This window comes from Protopterus annectens, chromosome 4.part1, assembly GCF_019279795.1.
Source record: "Protopterus annectens isolate FY-2018-M chromosome 4.part1, PAN1.0, whole genome shotgun sequence".
Taxonomy (NCBI): domain Eukaryota; kingdom Metazoa; phylum Chordata; order Ceratodontiformes; family Protopteridae; genus Protopterus; species Protopterus annectens.
This window is the reverse complement of record NC_056734.1, coordinates 364,384,021-364,404,202: the sequence shown is the minus strand read 5'-3', so window position 1 is coordinate 364,404,202 and position 20,182 is coordinate 364,384,021. Positions and strand designations below refer to the sequence as shown.

The 20,182-nt window shown below is 36.8% G+C and overlaps 1 protein-coding gene across 1 annotated transcript in view; it reads right to left on the bottom strand.

Moving 5' to 3' along the window:
* Nucleotides 1-20,182, bottom strand: part of CCDC39 (coiled-coil domain containing 39) — a 1,972,012-nt gene that overhangs the window by 1,152,547 nt on the left and 799,283 nt on the right. Inside the window, exon 8 of the mRNA XM_044070181.1 lies at nucleotides 18,107-18,210. Coding sequence (XP_043926116.1) covers nucleotides 18,107-18,210 — 104 coding nt within the window. The remainder of the gene's footprint in view (nucleotides 1-18,106; nucleotides 18,211-20,182) is intronic.

Below are 20,182 nucleotides of genomic sequence, written 5' to 3'. Positions count from 1 at the left end.
GCAGGTCCATTAATTCTGGGTTTGACATGGCTTTGTAAGTCAGACATAGATCGCCTCTGAGTAGGCGGTAAGCAACTGAGTAGAGCTGGAGTTTCTTTAGTCGAGCTGCATAGGACATCTGTTTGTAGCCCATGATCCTCTTGGTGAGGTACTTTTGGGGTCTCTCCAGTTGCTGCAGGTGTCGGGTAAGGTACATCCCAAAAGGGGCACTGTATTCAACTATGGGCCTGATGAGTGATGAGTAGAGGGGCACAATGACCTCTCTTGATCTAGATGCGAACCCTTTCGTGATAAGGTGGGCTATATAGAAGTTCTTTCTAACCACTTTGGCAACGTGATTATCAAAGGAGAGATTACTATCTACGTTGGTCCCCAAATCTCTAATTACTTCTTCCGTACTTAATGGATTACCACCTATGTGGTAATTTGTGGGCACCTTGTTTTTCCCAACAGAACAAGATGCAGAGGACAGGAAGAAATGGAAACAGATGATCTGCTGTAGTGACGCCCTAATGGGAACAGCCGAAAGAAGATGATGATGATGACCAATAGATCAACAAATTATGCTTACATAAACAACATATTAAAAACATTTAGATTTAGAAATGTTACAAATAAATACCCAGAGATAAAAGCAAGATGTTTCACATTATTCCCATATCATTTACATCAGAATGCACAGACAATTTGAACTTTCAAAAAATGCTAAACTTGAAAAAAATGGATTTGATATTTTTGGAATCAAATGTTAAAGAGTGCTTAGCACAGACTATTTGCTGGGTAAATATGAGTTGGATATGGAAACTGGCTTACAAAACAAATCAACAGACATTACTTAATCTCAACTTTGACAATGTCAGATATAATTAAAAAAGAATACCCACCCATTTTTGATTTTCCAAACAATCTCAAAACAAATGGTGAAACAGAGAGAATTCATACCTCTCGACTGTATAGATTTTCACAGAATGTCCAGATTTTTGCCTCATATTTTGCTCCATTTTTTCATAAAATTGTGGTTTTCTGGAAAATTTGTGGTAAATCATTAAAGATTGAAGTTAGAAAATAATGACAAACAATTGAGTTTCAGACTTCATACCCTTCAGAAAACTCATTATAATGCAAAACCTGTTATTCTATCAACTTTCTAAGTTTGTAAGAGCAATATTTAAAAATTGTCCTTATTTTTGGGCCTTTGTCCCACTTTTATTTATGGCTTTGTCCAGATTTCTTGCTCTAAGAGACTGAAAAGTATGGAAAGTATATTTATACAAACATATATAAAGTTAAGAAATATAGATTTCATATTAAAGATAACTATTAGGGTTTTTCTTTTCAAGTGAGTGGCTCTACTTATACAGTAGATAGAAATGATTTTCATAACCTCATAAAATACATTGTCTTTATTTTGGAGATTATGCTATTGAAAATTTTTACCTAGATCATGTTTCATTCCACATAGAACTGAAATTATATAGAAAAAAAGAAGGCATTGGTTATTGGAAGTATAAATTCTTAAAGATCAAAGCAGAATGTCAGCATACGGTTTATGACTGCAAAGTTCTACAATCTTTTAGGGAAAAATTCCATGTTTTCTGCAGGCATTGTGGTCTGGTAAATTCATACTGATTTCACTTTTAATGCTATTTAATGCTTCAATTAATTTGATAATACATATTCACTACACTTTTAATGTTCCAATTTCCAAGTCTTAATTCCCATGTCTCTGTAGCTTATTAATAATATCCAGGAAAATGACTTACAAAGAAATGGAAAAATGAGATTACATCTTCATTTACAGAATTTATAAATATTGTCATGTCATAAAGAATTACTAAGATGAAAATGAACAAAATAACCACAGAATATAATTGCGAGATAAAATGTTGTTTGTTTGTTATTACCAGAGAAAATATAATTGTGTCAGTAAACTTAACATGGCAGTATATTTTTTTAATATATGAGCATTTCAGAAGCCCAAGCTGTAAGTGTTATAGTCTTGCCAAGGATATGAAAACTGTTCAGCTTTCAAAGCATTAGGGCACCTTTCTCATGTCCAAATCTGCTTTTAGCTCAAGTAGAGCTATGCATATAAAAGGCAGCTTGGACACCAGTGTTTTTTTTTTTGTCCCAAAAAAGAAGGCTACATCTCTGAAAGGTAAAATGTTAGAAAAAAAAAAAACAACAAGCAATATCACTATATGCATCCACATCTTGGCACTATATTAAAAAACAGGGAGCTAGAGGGAAGAGATAGTTACTGCAACAATAATCAATAAGAATATCTACTGTTATGGTAAGTTTAGTTACACAACTGTGCTATGTTCAACGTTTAGATCACTGTTGTAGTAGCCTAAGCTGTGTGGGTAGATTATCATAGCTTACAAATCTATAGGGAAGAAAAAGGAATTCAAGAACCCTGAGGCACTGGAGAACAGTCTTAGCAAAGCCTGATCAGGACTTGGAAAAGGAATCCAGTTTGGAATGCTTTGTGAAAGTATGTACACATGACCAAGCTGCTGCTTCTAGAATACTTCTAGACTTTAACCCTTTCCAAAAAGTTGCAGAAGAAGCCAACACTCTGGTAAAATGGGCCTTAACCCTACCTGGCAGTAACTTGTTATAAAAAGCATAAAATAAAGAAATAGAATGAAACAATCATATCAAAACTAGAAAGCTCCATTGCAGTTCATTTTATGGAAAAACACAACAGTGATCATTCACTGTTACAAGCTACAGTTTTAGAAAAAGTGTTTGTTAGAGAGGGTGATACTGCATTGTTAAAAAAACATATTGCTATATAAGGAAGCTGCTTTTATTTTATTTTAAAATATAATACTCTTTTACCAGGGGGGCTGGAACCATGAATTGAATTGGAAATATCTTCTTTAAGTGATTTATGTTTTATTGTTTAATGTTTTTATTGTCTTATTGGTGATTCTGTGGGTATATATAAAGGGGAAGTGTCTGTAAAGAATTATCACTTCTGGAAGGCTTTTTTGGCTGAGGTGCTGAAGTGCAATACATTGCTTTTTGTACCTGTATCATGTTGTTTTTTCCTTCATTGTTCGAGTTTTGGTGGTTTTGGAGTATTTTTATGGCTACAGATCCATCTCATAATGTTCCCCGTATTTTTTGTGAGAATACAACGCTACTGAGTTCAGCTTCTGTTATGAATGGCTCGTTTTCTCAGAGAACTTTCGACGATTTTGTGATGCATAACATACAAGCTAGTGGAAATTCAGCTATGCACGCTAATGTTGCAGATACTGTCAACTCTGGGGAAAACATGCAAAACAATTTTGTTACTAAATATATGGAAGAAAGGTTTCAGAGATATAATAACCCATTTGCTGGTATAGGGCATGTTAATAGGAGTACTTTCTCTGTGGAGATACAGGGTCTGGATGACCGGTTTGAAAAGTTAATTTATAAAGAAACTCGCTGCCATTTTAATGTATTGGGGTTGCAACAGTATGCAGAGCTAGATATTTCCCCTCAGGGGGCTGTGGGCTTTCAAAAGCCCTTCCACTCCTTTCGATTTGGCCAATGCAGCAGATTCAGCCTTTAAGGATCGATGGCTGGCTGCTGCTCACAAATGTGCTATGGAGTGGGTTTCGATCCTAATAGAAAGGGATCAGCTGCAGCAAAGAAAACTCAAGGAAGAACTCAATGCTGTGCATACCAATTTATTTGTTAAAATTGGTTCCTCTAAATTAAATGAACTGTTCTCTAACATGAAAGACAAACTTAATAAATGTGAAACTGTGCAAACTGACCTGGGCAAGATTAGGACAGACATTTGGGATTATAATAATGGGTGGGCCTTCCTGTGGAGGGCCAATAGAAAAACTGGCAATTGGAGTGATGTTTCCCAGCCGAAAGGGGGTCATAGAAAAAAAACTCAGTTTCTTTTGCCTCTTCAGATGGCACAGGATATAATACAAATTCTGATAATGACATCCAGATGTATCCACCTCTCCTTCCAGTACAGGAACCAGAATTACATCAGCAATGGTTTTGTAATCTGAACAAATGTATAAACGAGGTAGATGGCGATGATTTGTGTACTTGTGATAATAGTAATCATGTTGTAAATTTATCAAGATGTACTTTGTCTTCTGAACAAATGAATGTGCTCATTTTAGGATTGAAATTTATACCAACTGTGTTACCAAGGTTACATATTTTGAAATAGGGAGTTTTTCAACTGGTACGTAAATTACATTTAAAATGTTTTTTTTCTGACAGAGCTGTTTACAATGTTGTCAACAGTAATCTAGATATCGGCAGTGATGAGGACAGTTTTTATTCTTGCCGTTCTGATGATTCTGTCATTGAAGCTAGTGTTAATGTGTATTGTTTGATTGGTACTGCTATGGTGAACTTTAAAAGTCGGTTCATTCCCCTGTATACTAATGAATGTATTAAACAGTTCTCAGAGATGCTTAATTTTGCAATTGAACAATTGTATACTGATTTTTGTAATAATAAAGTGAATGTTCAATACAATTTGACCGAACAAAAATGGGAGGCTTTACAAATTTTGTCTAGTAGAAAATATCTTATTATTAAGCCAGCAGATAAAGGCAATAAGGTTTTACATTATTTTCAATATTTAGGTAGGTGTCTACAATATTTAAATAACAGCACAGTATATGAGGTTTGTGATAGTAATTGTTATAAGGAAGCGATGCAAAGATTTAATAATTTAATGGAGAAAGAATGCCATTTAGGATATTTCACCAAAAGAGAATTAGATACAAAATTTAATGTAGAAGGATGTAATACGGCTACTTTCTATGGTCTCCCAAAAATTCACAAAGATATGGCTAACCCTCCAGGTAGACCGATAGTGTCAGCAGCTAATTATTTTTTGCATAACACTGGGGTTTTGTTACACAATTTTTTTATTGCCTCATGTTGAGAAACTCCCTTCTTACATCAAGGACCCTGGATTTTCTTAACAAAATATCTAAGATTAAATGGAATGCTAATATGTATTGGATTTCCTTAGATGTATGTAGTTTACATACAAATATCAAGCATGTAGACGGACTAGCAGCTTTCCATTATTTTTTGGAAGATAGTCCATTGTCACATTTTATAATTGAATTATTACAGTTTTGTTGACTAAATTTTTTTAGTTTTAATAATGTTATTTATCATCAGTTGCAGGGCACAGCCATGGGGGCATCCTTGCCCCCATGTATGCCAATATATTTATGGCCAAGTTTGAATTGGATTATATTTATAAGAATAAATTTGTTCAAGAACATGTTTATATTTTATTACCGATATATAGATGATTTAATATTCATTTCTGAAAATGATATAGATAAAGTTCAGGATTTTGTTGCAGATATAAATAATAATAAATATGAATTGAAATTTGATTGTTTACAATGTGGGAAGGAATTCAGTTTTTTAGATCTTTATTTGAAGGGTTTTGATGATGGATTTATATGTACTTCCATACACTGTAAATTTATAGATGGGGTCAGTATTTATACAGTACAAGATGTCATCCCCCACACAATTAATTCCCTACCTTATGGGGAATCATTGCGGGCAGCTAGAATTTGTAATAATAAAGTAGATCTGAATAGGGAAGTCTGCCATCCATTGTCCATGTTTTTGCATCGAGGATATAATAGGGAGATCTTGAGGGTAGCAATGAGTAAAGTAGATGGAATGACTTGCATACAAAATTATGCATATAAAAATGTAAATCATACATATGAAATGGAGCAAGCTGACAAAATGTTTTTTCGTTACAAACTATAATATTTTGAGTGAAAACATCGGGAATATGGTCCATTATCATTGGACTTTTTTTGAAAAGGGATGTTAAGTTAAATAAAATAATTTGTAATAAGCCCTCCATCTCATATAGAAGGGGATAAAATTTAAAAGATAGATTGGTAAGGGCTTAATTTGTTCTACCAGAAGTACAGGTGGAATTACCTTTTAGCAGCAGTGGTACTCTGCCTTGTAATAACTGCAATGTATGTAGATGTATAGTTTCTAGTTTTAGTAAAATTAATGGCAGAAAATTTGAACCTGTCAATGTATTTTTTTGTGATACTGATGGTATTATTTACCATCTTAGGTGTCCCTGTAGCCTGTTTTACATTGGACAGAGTAAAAGAAAGTTTAAAATCAGGATGCAGGAACACGTGAGGGATATTAAAAACAGAAAGTTCCATTGCAGTTCATTTTATGGAAAAACACAACAGTGATCATTCACTGTTATAAGCTACAGTTTTAGAAAAAGTGTTTGTTAGAGTGGGTGATACTGCATTGTTAAAAAACGAAAACCACAGCACAAATGAAAAAACTAATGAAAGAACAAAACGGGGAGTCCAAAGGAGTACACCAGCAGCCTCAATGCAGTAAAAAATGAACGCAGTTTTATTTTTTACGAAAAAGCGTTTTCGCCACAGATAAGAATGCAGCTTCTTCAGATAAAAATCAAACCAAACTCCACAAATTTAAATACAACAAACAGGAAGTAGTAAATTTACGTCACCACAATGCTGATAAAACCTGTTATCATATTACTAACACAACCCTCCACAAATACAGACAAAACTAAAAATAAAAGGAACCACTAAGGATATAATAAAAATCACACAAAACATATGAATGTAAAAAATCTCTAAATTAAACAAGTATACTTCAAGTTATTAAATTAATAAATATAATAAGGTAAAAACCGTATCTCAAATAACTACGCAATTTTAAAACTGCATTAATATTACAATTTTCATTGAGACCCGGAGCTTTGAAGGCATCCAAGGAAAGTTGCCATTCAAGCTCACGGGTCTCTAACATCAAAGACAGCGGCCCACCCCTAATGCCTCTCTGTATGTGGTCAATACCCATAAAACAAAAAGTATGTCCAGGATTTTTATCCACATGCTTAGCCAAAGCATTGTCACCTTTATTTTTCTTTATGGTATACGTATGTTGGTAAATACGCTCTCTAAGTTTGCGGTCCGTCTTTCCAATATAGAAAGCAGGACAGCAAACACAAAATGCAGCGTAAACTACAGAACAAGTCTGACAATTAATCTTATGGTGAATTTGGAATTTCCTATTCCCAATGAGAAAAGAGTTACCAGACCTGATAAACTTACAATAATTACAAGAGCCACACTTAAATGTCCCTTTTTGTCTACTAAAAGAGGAATTGGGTCCTTTTCTTTGTAACAATTCCTTAAGGTTACTGCCCCTTTTAAATACCACCAAAGGGGACGGTCCCAATTTTTCCAACAGATCAGCCGAACTGGAAATAAAATGCCAGTTCTTTTTAATAATTGACAAAATGGCCATAGCATTCACATTAAATGTAATAATAAAGCTAAGATTAAACTGTTTATCATCATGGATGTAATTCGAATTTTGAGCTACTGTTAAAGGAAGATTGTCCTCAGAGGGGAGTGCATCTTGAGTTTCAACCCTTGAAAGTTGGATCTGGTCAAGAAGAGGCTTAAAATAGCCTTCAGACCTTTTCAAATTAACTTCATTAACTAATTCATCAATCAATTGAGCAGGGTACCCACGATTACAAAACATATCCTTCAACAGTGAACATTCGTTAAGAAAGTCAGGCAAGGTACTGCACATTCTTACAGCACGAACGAGCTGACCCTTCACTATAGCCCTCTTCTGTCTGAAAGGGTGTGAGCTGGAAAAATGCAAAAATGAATTGCAATAGGTCGGCTTTCTATAAATAGAAGATGTTAATACATTAAGCTCCTTAACCAACTTAACATCAAGATAATCTATCTCTGATGTAGAGAAATTAAAAGTAAACTTTAAAAAAGTGGTCGTTTGATTGATGGCATTAACAAAAACTTCTGCACTACTAATGTCACCCTTAAAAAGGATAAAGATATCATCCAAGAATCTGGTATAAAAAGTAATATACTTCGACAACTCAGAATTACAGAAAAGGAAGTGTTTCTCCCAATAAGCGACAAAGAGATTCGCTACACTAGCGCCACAGGGGGAGCCCATGGCCACCCCCTGTTTTTGCAAGTAAATCTCCTTGTCGAAAATGAAAAAATTAGATGTAAGGACAATCTCCAACAGCTTGGTGACCAAGTTAGTTTCTAAATTTGGTGCACCCAGTTCAGACAACAAAGCCCCAATCCATTCCACCGCTTCTAAGTGTGGGATGGAGGTGTACAGGTCGACAACATCAATAGTTAAAAAGTTATTGCGACCATCAAAGGGGATTTTATTGATGTTGCTTAAGAAAGTCCATGAATCTTTACAGATACTTGGAATCAATCTAATATATTTTGACAGAATACTATCTATAAACCTTGAGCACGGATGGGTCATCGATGAACGACCATCAACTAAGGCTCTCATGGGAGGGTTAGAGGCATCCTTATGGATCTTAGGGATGCCAAACATAGCAGGAATTTTTGCTGGAAAGATGTCAATGAAATTATACATATCAATATCGATCTTTGCTGCCAAATATAAATCCCTGTAATACCCTCTAATTCGCCCATGAGTAACATTAACCTCATTTAAAGAGGCCTCACCATAAGCTGAGCTGTTTAAAATAAGGAGCATTCTTTCCTTATAATCAAGCTCATCAAAAATCACTAAACCCCCACCTTTATCTGGTTTAATAACACGAATTGGCAATTCACTCAAATGGCGGAGCCCTGCTGCTTGCTCCTTAGTGATGTTAAACTTAGAAAAATCAACCTTACCCTGTGTTGATGAAAACAAGTGCCTGATGTCAACCTCACACATAGTTTCAAATAATTGTAAATTGCCATGCAAAGGTGGGTTAAATGAACTAGGCATTTTAAGCCCCAACAACGCATTAGTGACGTGATCACTAAAAAACAGCTTGAGGTTCAGCTTACGAGTGAAAATTTTTAAATCTATAATAGCCTTAGCCAAATTGCCAGTAGAAGAAGGGACAAAACCCAAATGCTAATAAGTCCACCAGTTCGGGTTCAATGTCAACCGTGGAAAAGTTATAGATCTTAAAGTCACCTTTTTGGTTAGTGATGATCCTAGGACCATCAAGGACCGGGCAGTCAATAGGCGTTAGAATAGAAGTTAGTTGAACCTGTTCGTCTTCTTGGCCGAATATGCCTTGTTGCTCCGTGTCCCTAAAAAAACCCCTCCGTTGTTATGGAGGTAACTACCCTTTTTGGCCTGACCATTCTTCCAATTCTGGTTGACCATACCTTTATTTTTCTTCCTCACCACTGGGTTGAAACCACCGCCCGATTCTACCAGAGAATCAGGCCCAAGCTCATCTCCACCACAATCAACAGAAGGAGCCGAATCATAAACAATAGGTTGCCCATGATCCCTGCTCAGGCAGACAGTTTGGCTGACAGATTAAAAGTCCTTGATGCAAAGTTGCTTAAATTAAAAAAGCTCCAATTGGAGTCTGCCTATTTCCAGCAATGTTTAGACGAGCATTTAATTCCAAAAGGTCTAAGGAACTGTTTTTCACCTTCGGGACTTTTGCATGATCTCCCTTTTTACACAGACCTTAAAAACTTGTTCCAGGAACAGGGGGCGCAACTTTTACAGCTTATTACAAAACATTACTCTTTACATATTCGTAACCTTATTGAAGAAATTAATATTCTTGATTCAGCAGTTAAGGTTGATACTGATTTTTTACAGTTTAAATACGATTATAATCGTATTTTTGTTAGTATAGACGCTTTGTTGGAGAAATTAAGGATTAACAAAAATATAAAGCTCATCAGAGACAGGCTAGCCTATCAACAAAAGAAAGCTTACCCTAATTTGGAGATTAGAGGTTTGGATCATGGGCAACCTATTGTTTATGATTCGGCTCCTTCTGTTGATTGTGGTGGAGATGAGCTTGGGCCTGATTCTCTGGTAGAATCGGGCGGTGGTTTCAACCCAGTGGTGGGGAAGAAAAATAAAGGTATGGTCAACCAGAATTGGAAGAATGGTCAGGCCAAAAAGGGTAGTTACCCCCATAACAACGGAGGGGTTTTTTTAGGGACATGGAGCAACAAGGCATATTCGGCCAAGAAGATGAACAGGTTCAACTAACTTCTATTCTAACGCCTATTGACTGCCCGGTCCTTGATGGTCCTAGGATCATCACTAACCAAAAAGGTGACTTTAAGATCTATAACTTTTCCACGGTTGACATTGAACCCGAACTGGTGGACTTATTAGCGTTTGGCTATACTTTTGTCCCTTCTTCTACTGGCAATTTGGCTAAGGCTATTATAGATTTAAAAATTTTCACTCGTAAGCTGAACCTCAAGCTGTTTTTTAGTGATCACGTCACTAATGCGTTGTTGGGGCTTAAAATGCCTAGTTCATTTAACCCACCTTTGCATGGCAATTTACAATTATTTGAAACTATGTGTGAGGTTGACATCAGGCACTTGTTTTCATCAACACAGGGTAAGGTTGATTTTTCTAAGTTTAACATCACTAAGGAGCAAGCAGCAGGGCTCCGCCATTTGAGTGAATTGCCAATTCGTGTTATTAAACCAGATAAAGGTGGGGGTTTAGTGATTTTTGATGAGCTTGATTATAAGGAAAGAATGCTCCTTATTTTAAACAGCTCAGCTTATGGTGAGGCCTCTTTAAATGAGGTTAATGTTACTCATGGGCGAATTAGAGGGTATTACAGGGATTTATATTTGGCAGCAAAGATCGATATTGATATGTATAATTTCATTGACATCTTTCCAGCAAAAATTCCTGTTATGTTTGGCATCCCTAAGATCCATAAGGATGCCTCTAACCCTCCCGTGAGAGCCTTAGTTGATGGTCGTTCATCGATGACCCATCCGTGCTCAAGGTTTATAGATAGTATTCTGTCAAAATATATTAGATTGATTCCAAGTATCTGTAAAGATTCATGGACTTTCTTAAGCAACATCAATAAAATCCCCTTTGATGGTCGCAATAACTTTTTAACTATTGATGTTGTCGACTACACCTCCATCCCACACTTAGAAGCGGTGGAATGGATTGGGGCTTTGTTGTCTGAACTGGGTGCACCAAATTTAGAAACTAACTTGGTCACCGAGCTGTTGGAGATTGTCCTTACATCTAATTTTTTCATTTTCGACAAGGAGATTTACTTGCAAAAACAGGGGGTGGCCATGGCTCCCCTGTGGCGCTTAGTGTAGCTTAATCTCTTTGTCGCTTATTGGGAGAAACACTTCCTTTTCTGTAATTCTGAGTTGTCGAAGTATATTACTTTTTATACCAGATTCTTGGATGATATCTTTATCCTTTTTAAGGGTGACATTAGTAGTGCGGATGTTTTTGTTAATGCCATCAATCAAACGACCACTTTTTTAAAGTTTACTTTTAATTTCTCTACATCAGAGATAGATTATCTTGATGTTAAGTTGGTTAAGGAGCTTAATGTATTAACATCTTCTATTTATAGAAAGCCGACCTATTGCAATTCATTTTTGCATTTTTCCAGCTCACACCCTTTCAGACAGAAGAGGGCTATAGTGAAGAGTCAGCTCGTTCGTGCTGTAAGAATGTGCAGTACCTTGCCTGACTTTCTTAACGAATGTTCACTGTTGAAGGATATGTTTTGTAATCGTGGGTACCCTGCTCAATTGATTGATGAATTAGTTAATGAAGTTAATTTGAAAAGGTCTGAAGGCTATTTTAAGCCTCTTCTTGACCAGATCCAACTTTCAAGGGTTGAAACTCAAGATGCACTCCCCTCTGAGGACAATCTTCCTTTAACAGTAGCTCAAAATTCGAATTACATCCATGATGATAAACAGTTTAATCTTAGCTTTATTATTACATTTAATGTGAATGCTATGGCCATTTTGTCAATTATTAAAAAGAACTGGCATTTTATTTCCAGTTCGGCTGATCTGTTGGAAAAATTGGGACCGTCCCCTTTGGTGGTATTTAAAAGGGGCAGTAACCTTAAGGAATTGTTACAAAGAAAAGGGCCCAATTCCTCTTTTATAGACAAAAAGGGACATTTAAGTGTGGCTCTTGTAATTATTGTAAGTTTATCAGGTCTGGTAACTCTTTTCTCATTGGGAATAGGAAATTCCAAATTCACCATAAGATTAATTGTCAAACTTGTTCTGTAGTTTACGCTGCATTTTGTGTTTGCTGTCCTGTTTTCTATATTGGAAAGATGGACTGCAAACTTAGAGAGCGTATTTACCAACATACGTATGCCATAAAGAAAAATAAAGGTGACAATGCTTTGGCTAAGCATGTGGATAAAAATCCTGGACATGCTTTTTGTTTTATGGGTATTGACCACATACAGGGAGGCATTAGGGGTGGGCCGCTGTCTTTGATGTTAGAGACCCGTGAGCTTGAATGGCAACTTTCCTTGGATGCCTTCAAAGCTCCGGGTCTCAATGAAAATTGTAATATTAATGCAGTTTTAAAATTGCGTAGTTATTTGAGATAAGGTTTTTACCTTATTATATTTATTAATTTAATAACTTGAAGTATACTTGTTTAATTTAGAGATTTTTTACATTCATATGTTTTGTGTGATTTTTATTATATCCTTAGTGGTTCCTTTCATTTTTAGTTTTGTCTGTATTTGTGGAGGGTTGTGTTAGTAATATGATGACAGGTTTTATCAGCGTTGTGGTGACGTAAATTTACTACTTCCTGTTTGTTGTATTTAAATTTTTGGAGTTTAGTTTGATTTTTATCTGAAGAAGCTGCATTCTTGTCTGTGGCGAAAACGCTTTTTCGTAAAAAATAAAACTGCGTTCATTTTTTACTGCATTGAGGCTGCTGGTGTACTCCTTTGGACTCCCCGTTTTGTTCTTGCATTGTTAAAAAATATATTGCTATATAAGGAGCTGTGTTTATTTTAAAATATAATACTCTTTTACCAGGGGGGGCTGAACCATGAATTGAATTGGAAATATTTTCTTTAGGTGATTTATTGTTTAACTGTTTTATTGTCTTATTGGTGATTCTGTAGGTTTATAAAAGGGAAGTTTTTGTAAAGAATTATCACTTCTGGAAGGCTTTTTTGGCCGAGGCACTAAAGTGCAATACATTGCTTTTTGCACCTGTATCCTGTTGTTTTTTCCTTCATTGTTCGAGTTCTGGTGGTTTTGGAACCATCTCAAAACTGTCTGCTTTGATACTGGTTATCTTTTTTTTCTTTCCTTTATAGGACACAAACAGATGAGTGGCTTTCATGAAGAGTTTTGTTCTGTCAAAGTAGCATCTTACCTGCTTGTAGACATCTAGAGTAGGTTAACATTCTTTTGCCCTTGTTTTTAGGTTCTAGAAAGAATACAGGAAGATTAACAGTCTTGCTTAAAGTAAACTCAGAAACCAAGTTAGACATAAAAGAAGGATTAGTTCTCAAAGCAACATGTCCTTATGGAAAATGAGGGAGGGTAGGCTTACCATAAGAGCTTGCAACTCGGGTATTTTTCTTGCAGATGTCAGAGCAACAACTATTATATTTTTTCGTTAAGAACCTTAAGTCAGACTGATAACCTGGTTCAAATGGAAGAAGTGTCAATTTTTCAAACACAATGTTAAGACCCCTAGTAGAAAACAGCTGATTTCTAGGTGGATGGGTATGTAAAACAACCCTTTCAAAAACTGCTTTCCTTGAGGTCAAGTAGAGATCTATGGGCAGACAAGCAGAAATGGCCTAAAGATGAATGTTTATAGAAGAGTATGAGAGGCTAGAGGATAACACAAATAATCTAGAACTAGATATTAGGCATTGAAAGGGTCTTAGAATGCCATCAACTAGAATAGAAAAATATTTCCCATTTACACATATAACTTACAGATAGCAGTTTTTTGCATGCTTTAATACTTGTTGCATGTGTTCAGAGAAAAAGTTTTTTAAAAGATATCAAAACTCTATTATTCAGGCAGTCAGCTGCAATGTTTTTGGGTTGGGGCTATATCAAATAAACCCTGTTTTGTGGGAGTAAATCTAATCTGTCAGGAAGTTTTTGGTAATTACCCTGGGCCAATTTTAAAAGAAGGGAGAATTACTGTTGCCTGGGCTAAAAGTGAGTGACCACCACTGCCTTTAGGGAGTCCCTCAGAATCTTTAAAATGACCCTGTGAATCAGTGGAAAGGGTAGAAAAGTATACAGAAGCATTCCCACCCATAAAAATAAAAAGGAATCTGTCTTCCAGGCCTGGCCTGTGTGCAGGGAGCCCTGGAGCAGAATTTCTTTAACTGTCTATTTTGAAAGGATGCAAGCAGATCTACTTAAGGTGCTCCTCACAACTGGATCAAATCCTGAAGACTCCTGATGTAGTTTCCATTTGTGAGGGTCTGTCCTGGTCCTGCTGAGCTTGTCTGCTACAATGTTTTGCCCCTATAATCTTTTTTTTAAATACGTTGATTAACTTCACACATTACACAGTGACCTGGATACATGTACAGTTACAAAAGAGAAAGCAAACTATTACAAAGACTTTTCATTTTCATATATTTTACATACAAGGTTTCTTTTTTAACAATTATTATTTAACTTAACATTATATAAATAGCTCAAGTTCTGGCTTTTTCAAAACTTCTTAAGGACCTCAGCAGTACAGCAAACAAATAACAAATCTTTATCCAAGGGAGAATTCAAAATCTCAACTTTAACATATTCTGGATGATTTTGAGAATGTGACTAAGCAAATCTTCTCATAAATGAACCCATAGCTGAAGCCCTAGAAAACGAAAGCGTAGCTGGTTCAGCCAACACTCTGGGCAACTACTATGAACCAGTACACAGTAATATGCTGGCAATTGACTTATTACAGTTAGAGCTACTCCTCCTCATCTCTTCCACTGAAGAGCACAAAAAACAAAAAAAAAAAAAACACAGGTGGCCAGATGCATGACATATCCCTCACCAGCCTCAGCCATTCAGGTCCTGTTTCTGTACCCTGCCACCAACCCTCCGTCAACATATTCTTATTTTAAAATTTTCTTTTAAACTATAGCACTTTTGCTACAGTTTATATCCTACCTGCATGGAGCCCTACTGTGCTCTTGTTTTAGTTTAAAAAAAATCTTTTTAAACTGTAGCAAACTGCTTGCCACAAATGTAATAGTTGCTATAATTTATATTTTGCCTGCATGGAGTGCCACAGTGCTCAAGTTTCAGTTTAAAAAACAAAATATATTTTTTTTACTTTTAAACTGTAGCAAATTGCTAGATACAATGTAGCAAGCAGTTGCTACGGGTTATATCACACACAGAACACTACAGCCCTCAGATATGACTGCAAATTAGTTTTTAATGCATTAAAAAGAGATCGGAATCAGCTGATTGCACCCCACCCAAACACTTGCTCCCCAGGCAGTTGCCCCTCTTATCCCACCCTAGCTACACTACTGCTGGAAACAGCATAAGCAGAATAATTAGAACACTTTAAAGAATGGCTGATTACCTGAGAAACAGACACAATTAAAGAATTTAATAAAATTTTTAACCTCAGACAAGAGGTAATTAACTGTCAAGTTTCTCATGCCCTCAAAAGAAGACAGTAAAAAATTTAATATACAAGTCTGGCAGTTCAGAATTCTGAAAGTTAAAGTGGCAGAAGAATAAATTTTCTTTCCAAATCTATCAAAAGCTTTCCCATTCTTGTCACAGAGAATTGGGTTAGCATTGTTAGCATTTGCAATATGTTTAGCAATAATAAAGAAATCACTGCAGGTCCTGATTTGGGATTAGTATACATGAATTTATGAATCTGCAGTACTTTACATAACCTATCAGATGATTTGGGGGTACTGGATTGACTGTCTGGCATACTGCAAGCTGTAAAGAACATCTTCTAAGGCAGACAACACAGGAGGAAAAGCTGCGGGTTGAGGAAAATCAAGTTGTAACAAACCATAGTACTTTAGCAGGGATATAGGTATTTAATTTTGTTCTCACTAAAATAAATTTCTCATTTTATTAATAGTCTCAGAAAAAGATAAGTTTTCTAAGGGAGAATCTGAGGAAACCCTTTCTTCACAATCATAATCCTCATCTTGATGCAAATTAACTGAAAAATCACACTCTCCCTCCCCTCCTTGATCATCTGACAAGGAATCATTAGACTGAGATGTAAATTTTGTTCTTTTTCAATTAAAAGTCAGAGAGGCAGCAATATTTAACCCATTAAAACAGAAAGTAATCCTTTAGCAAATCATCCTTTTCCATAGTTAAAGATATTGGAGTAGAAACATTTTTAAGTTTTTGTTTTTTTCCTCCTAGAAGATTCCCTGGAAAGAGAATGACACAAGATAGGAGCACTAGCCTGGGGTTCAGGCAATTTACCCTAAGTGGTAAAGCTTCAGCTGCTCCTTCTCCTGAAACTAGAAAGAGCAGTTATTCCATACTCGGTAAGGGCAACCTTACAGCCACAAAGGATAAGACAATCTCCTAGTCCTTAGTGGCTTTCTGGGAAGCTACATCAGAGGAACTGGGAGTGGTCTGAGGAACAGGTTTTTGGCCACAGCAAATTCACCCACCAGTGAATGAGGCAGAGATGGAACCATCTAAGCACCTAAACATTCTCTTAACAACTTTCTTTTTACTACTGACAGGGAAAGCTAGAACAACAGAGATCAACACCTGCTCATTATTCAAGCCAGGAAAGAGATCTGACAAGTGGGTAAAGAAGCCTAAGTGAGAAGGTCAACCTTCTAACAAGAAAGTTACTATCCTGAGGTAAAACTGTGCCATGACAGTCCAGTCCCTAAAAGTATTAAATCTTGCCCTATACACTGGCATTCTATAGGAAAAAATTAGAAAAGTCAATAAAATATAGAATTTTACACAGCTGGTTCACACATGCAGCACATATGTAAAAATCCCCTCAGGAAAAGATGGTCCAGCAAAAAACAATATATTAACATAAAATACATATAAACCTAGAAAAACATTTTTTTTTCACAGAAAAATGTTTAAATGGAAGGTTTTCTGCAGAAGGGGACTTATCTCTCCAGTCTTGAAAGAATCACTAGCTGACCATCAATTCTGCAAACCTATAGAGGGAAAGCACTTCTGTGGCAAGAACACTCTGAAGATTTTTGATACTCAAAACTGCCTTTAATATGGCTCCGCTTGAACCAAAGGCAGATTTGGCATGTGGAAGGTGCTTTAAAGCTCTTAAAGCTGGCTGGCTGGTCATGTCCTAGACACAAGGATATAACCTACACAGCTTAGGCTACTGCAACAGTGATCTAAATGTTGAATATATATTAATCTATGTTCTATGATTGGTTTATGATTGTTTAATGAATTGTTATATTGTATATAGCAATAACTGATGCAGACACTTGCATAAATAGTTATTTGTTTTATTATGTTAATGTATTTTTTCTCATAAACATCATTTCAATAAAACATATAAAAAGATGGTATATGGTACGGTTAAGAATGCGACACTATAGCCCTTATATTATCACAGTCTCCTCAAAAAGATTTGATCCATTTATAATTGCAGACAAACTTAAGTTGTTGTGCTCTGCAGAAATAATATGGATATTATTCCATGACAGTGCACTGAATTTCTGTTGAAAAGTGTTTTTTTTTCTGAGAAATGTTTTCAGTTGGGTTTTAAGATGGGAGGGGATAATTCCATACACTAGGAATGACTGTTGTCTTCACTTTGTTCTAGGTGTGAGGAACCTCAAGAAGAAGCTGCTAAAGTATCTGAACTCCATGGCAGAACATACATAGAAATTATGCTGTATAGCGCACATAATACAAGTCCTCCTCCAAAAGGCACTAACAGTTTTAAACTTAGTTAAGCAACACAGTGTGCTGAAAAAATTAAATGCTGAAAGATTTTCAAATACACCAATGCCTCAACTTCACTAACAAATTCAAACAATATGCAGGGAGGAGCAAGGTTACTGCAGGGTTGAGTACAAGCAGCAAAAATACCCTGTGCCACTACTTCTATAAGGTATTCTAATACAATAATGGGGAAGAAACTTGCCTTTGTCCAACAATGATCAGCACATGTCACACAGACTTTAGAGCTTTACTAACTAAAGCTCTAGTACCACTAAAGAAGTAAAGAAAGAGGTAATCTATTATGCAATCATTTGAGGTCCTACCTGCTATTTTTCTCTTGAATTTCCTTCTTTAGATTTGACACCAGTGACCTCATAGCTTCTAAGTCTGTAGCAGTCCTATCTACAGTGATCTTCAACCCCTCCAACTGTAAAAACAAAGTCATACATAAAAATTGTTAAAAAAGTATTAAGCATTATTGTAAAAAATCTCTTCTCAAATCATACAAGGAATACCACAAATTTAGAAGTTATGTACCTACCATAACGTTCCATGCTAGTTGTCTTCTCTCGCCTTCTTTCTTGCTGGATGGGTTCGGAGCCGATCTTTGACTCCGACTCGGCACTTGCTAAGCTCGAGAGCTAATTTTACCAGCTCAAGGCAACCCTATGTCCCATGATGCAAGGCGTGACTACCCCAGATCTCGTTTGGTAGCTATGAAAAAACCCTGCCAGTAACCTTCTTCCCAGAAAGGAAGAAGAGAAACTAAATGTGGAAAGAAACAAGGCCAATAAACTCTAAGAGTAGTGACACTTCCTACTGGGAACCCATGGAAAGAGTGAACCATGCCCAGAGAAGAGTACAACTTTAAGGTCCATCCAGGCTAGGGGGAAGGAGGGAGGGACACAAGAAAGAAGGCGAGAGAAGACAACTAACATGGAACGTTATGGTAGGTACATAACTTCTAAATGTTAAGTTGTCAAACTCGCCTTCATTCTTGCTGGATGGGACCGCGTCCCTAGCACCTCTATCCTGGGTGGCTCAATGGAACAGACTCTTGAGAACTGTGGAACCAAACCTAGCCCTGTCCCTGGAGGCCAAGTCCAATTTGTAATGAGAGACAAAGGTGTGAGAAGTGGCCCAAGTGGCTGCCGCACAAATGGTGTCAATAGGTAGCCTATCCTGAAATGCTGTGGAAGTGGCTAGGCTCCTGGTAGAATGTGCTTTTGGTTTCGAGGGCAGTTGCTTGCCCCTAAGAAGATAAACGTAAGAAATGATAGAAGACAGCCATCTGGATAAGGTCACTTTGGAGACCGGAAGACCTTTCCTGTTTTCTGCATAAGAAAGAAACAGTTGATCAGATTTTCTGAATTGTTTAGTTCTGTCCAAGTAATACCCGAGTTGACGATGGACATCCAAACAATGAAGTTTTTGTTCAGCTTTGTCAGAATAATTAGGGAAAAAGACTGGCAAATCAATAGATTGGTTAATATTCATCTGGGAAGCAACCTTGGGCAAAAAAGATGGATTAGTTCTTAAAGATACCCTATCTTTGTGGAAAACCAAGTATGGGGAACGGACACAGAGAGCCTGTAGTTCAGACACCCTCCTGGCTGAAGTAACAGCAACCACAAAAATTGTCTTCCAGGAAAGAAGTTTTAATGAGCATGTAGCAGCCGGTTCAAAGGGGGGGTAGAATCAAGGATGCCAGCATTAAATTCAAATCCCAATGTGAGGGGGGATCTTTGATTGGAGGTTTCAGGAGAAAGATCCCTCTCAGGAAGGCTTTGCAAAGCTTGTGAGACATTATGTTTTGATCCGCTAAGCCAACATGAAAATTTGAGATTGCTGCCAATTGGACCTTAACTGTAGAGGAAGAAGAACCCGATTGAAAAATCTCCACTAAGAAGTCCAAGACTGAATGCACTGGAGCAGTAAAGGGATCTATGTCTCTAGACTTTGCCCAGAAGGAAAAACGTTGCCATTTACTAGCATAAATCCTTTTGGTAGAGGACTTTAGAGAAGCTACTATGATGTTTCTAACGGGGTTAGAGATCATAGGAAGCCTGGCTAAGGAAGGAAGTGGAGCAACCAAGCGGTGAGGTTGAGGGAACGAATGGACCAGTGCAGTTGACCCGACTGGTGGGTCAGAAGATCTGGAACTGGGTCCAGATGCCAAGGCTGCACCAAGAGATGACGATGCAGAGACGGAAACCAAATTTGTTGAGGCCAGTAAGGGACAATGAGAATCAACTTGGCTCTCAGTACGGTAGCTTTCTGAATCACTTGAGGTATCAGCGGGAATGGAGGAAAGGCATAAAGAAGTCCCCGGGGCCAATCCTGGGTTAGAGCGTCTCTCGGGGGATGGCCTGGTAGAGGAAAGAGGGTGAAGAAGTCTG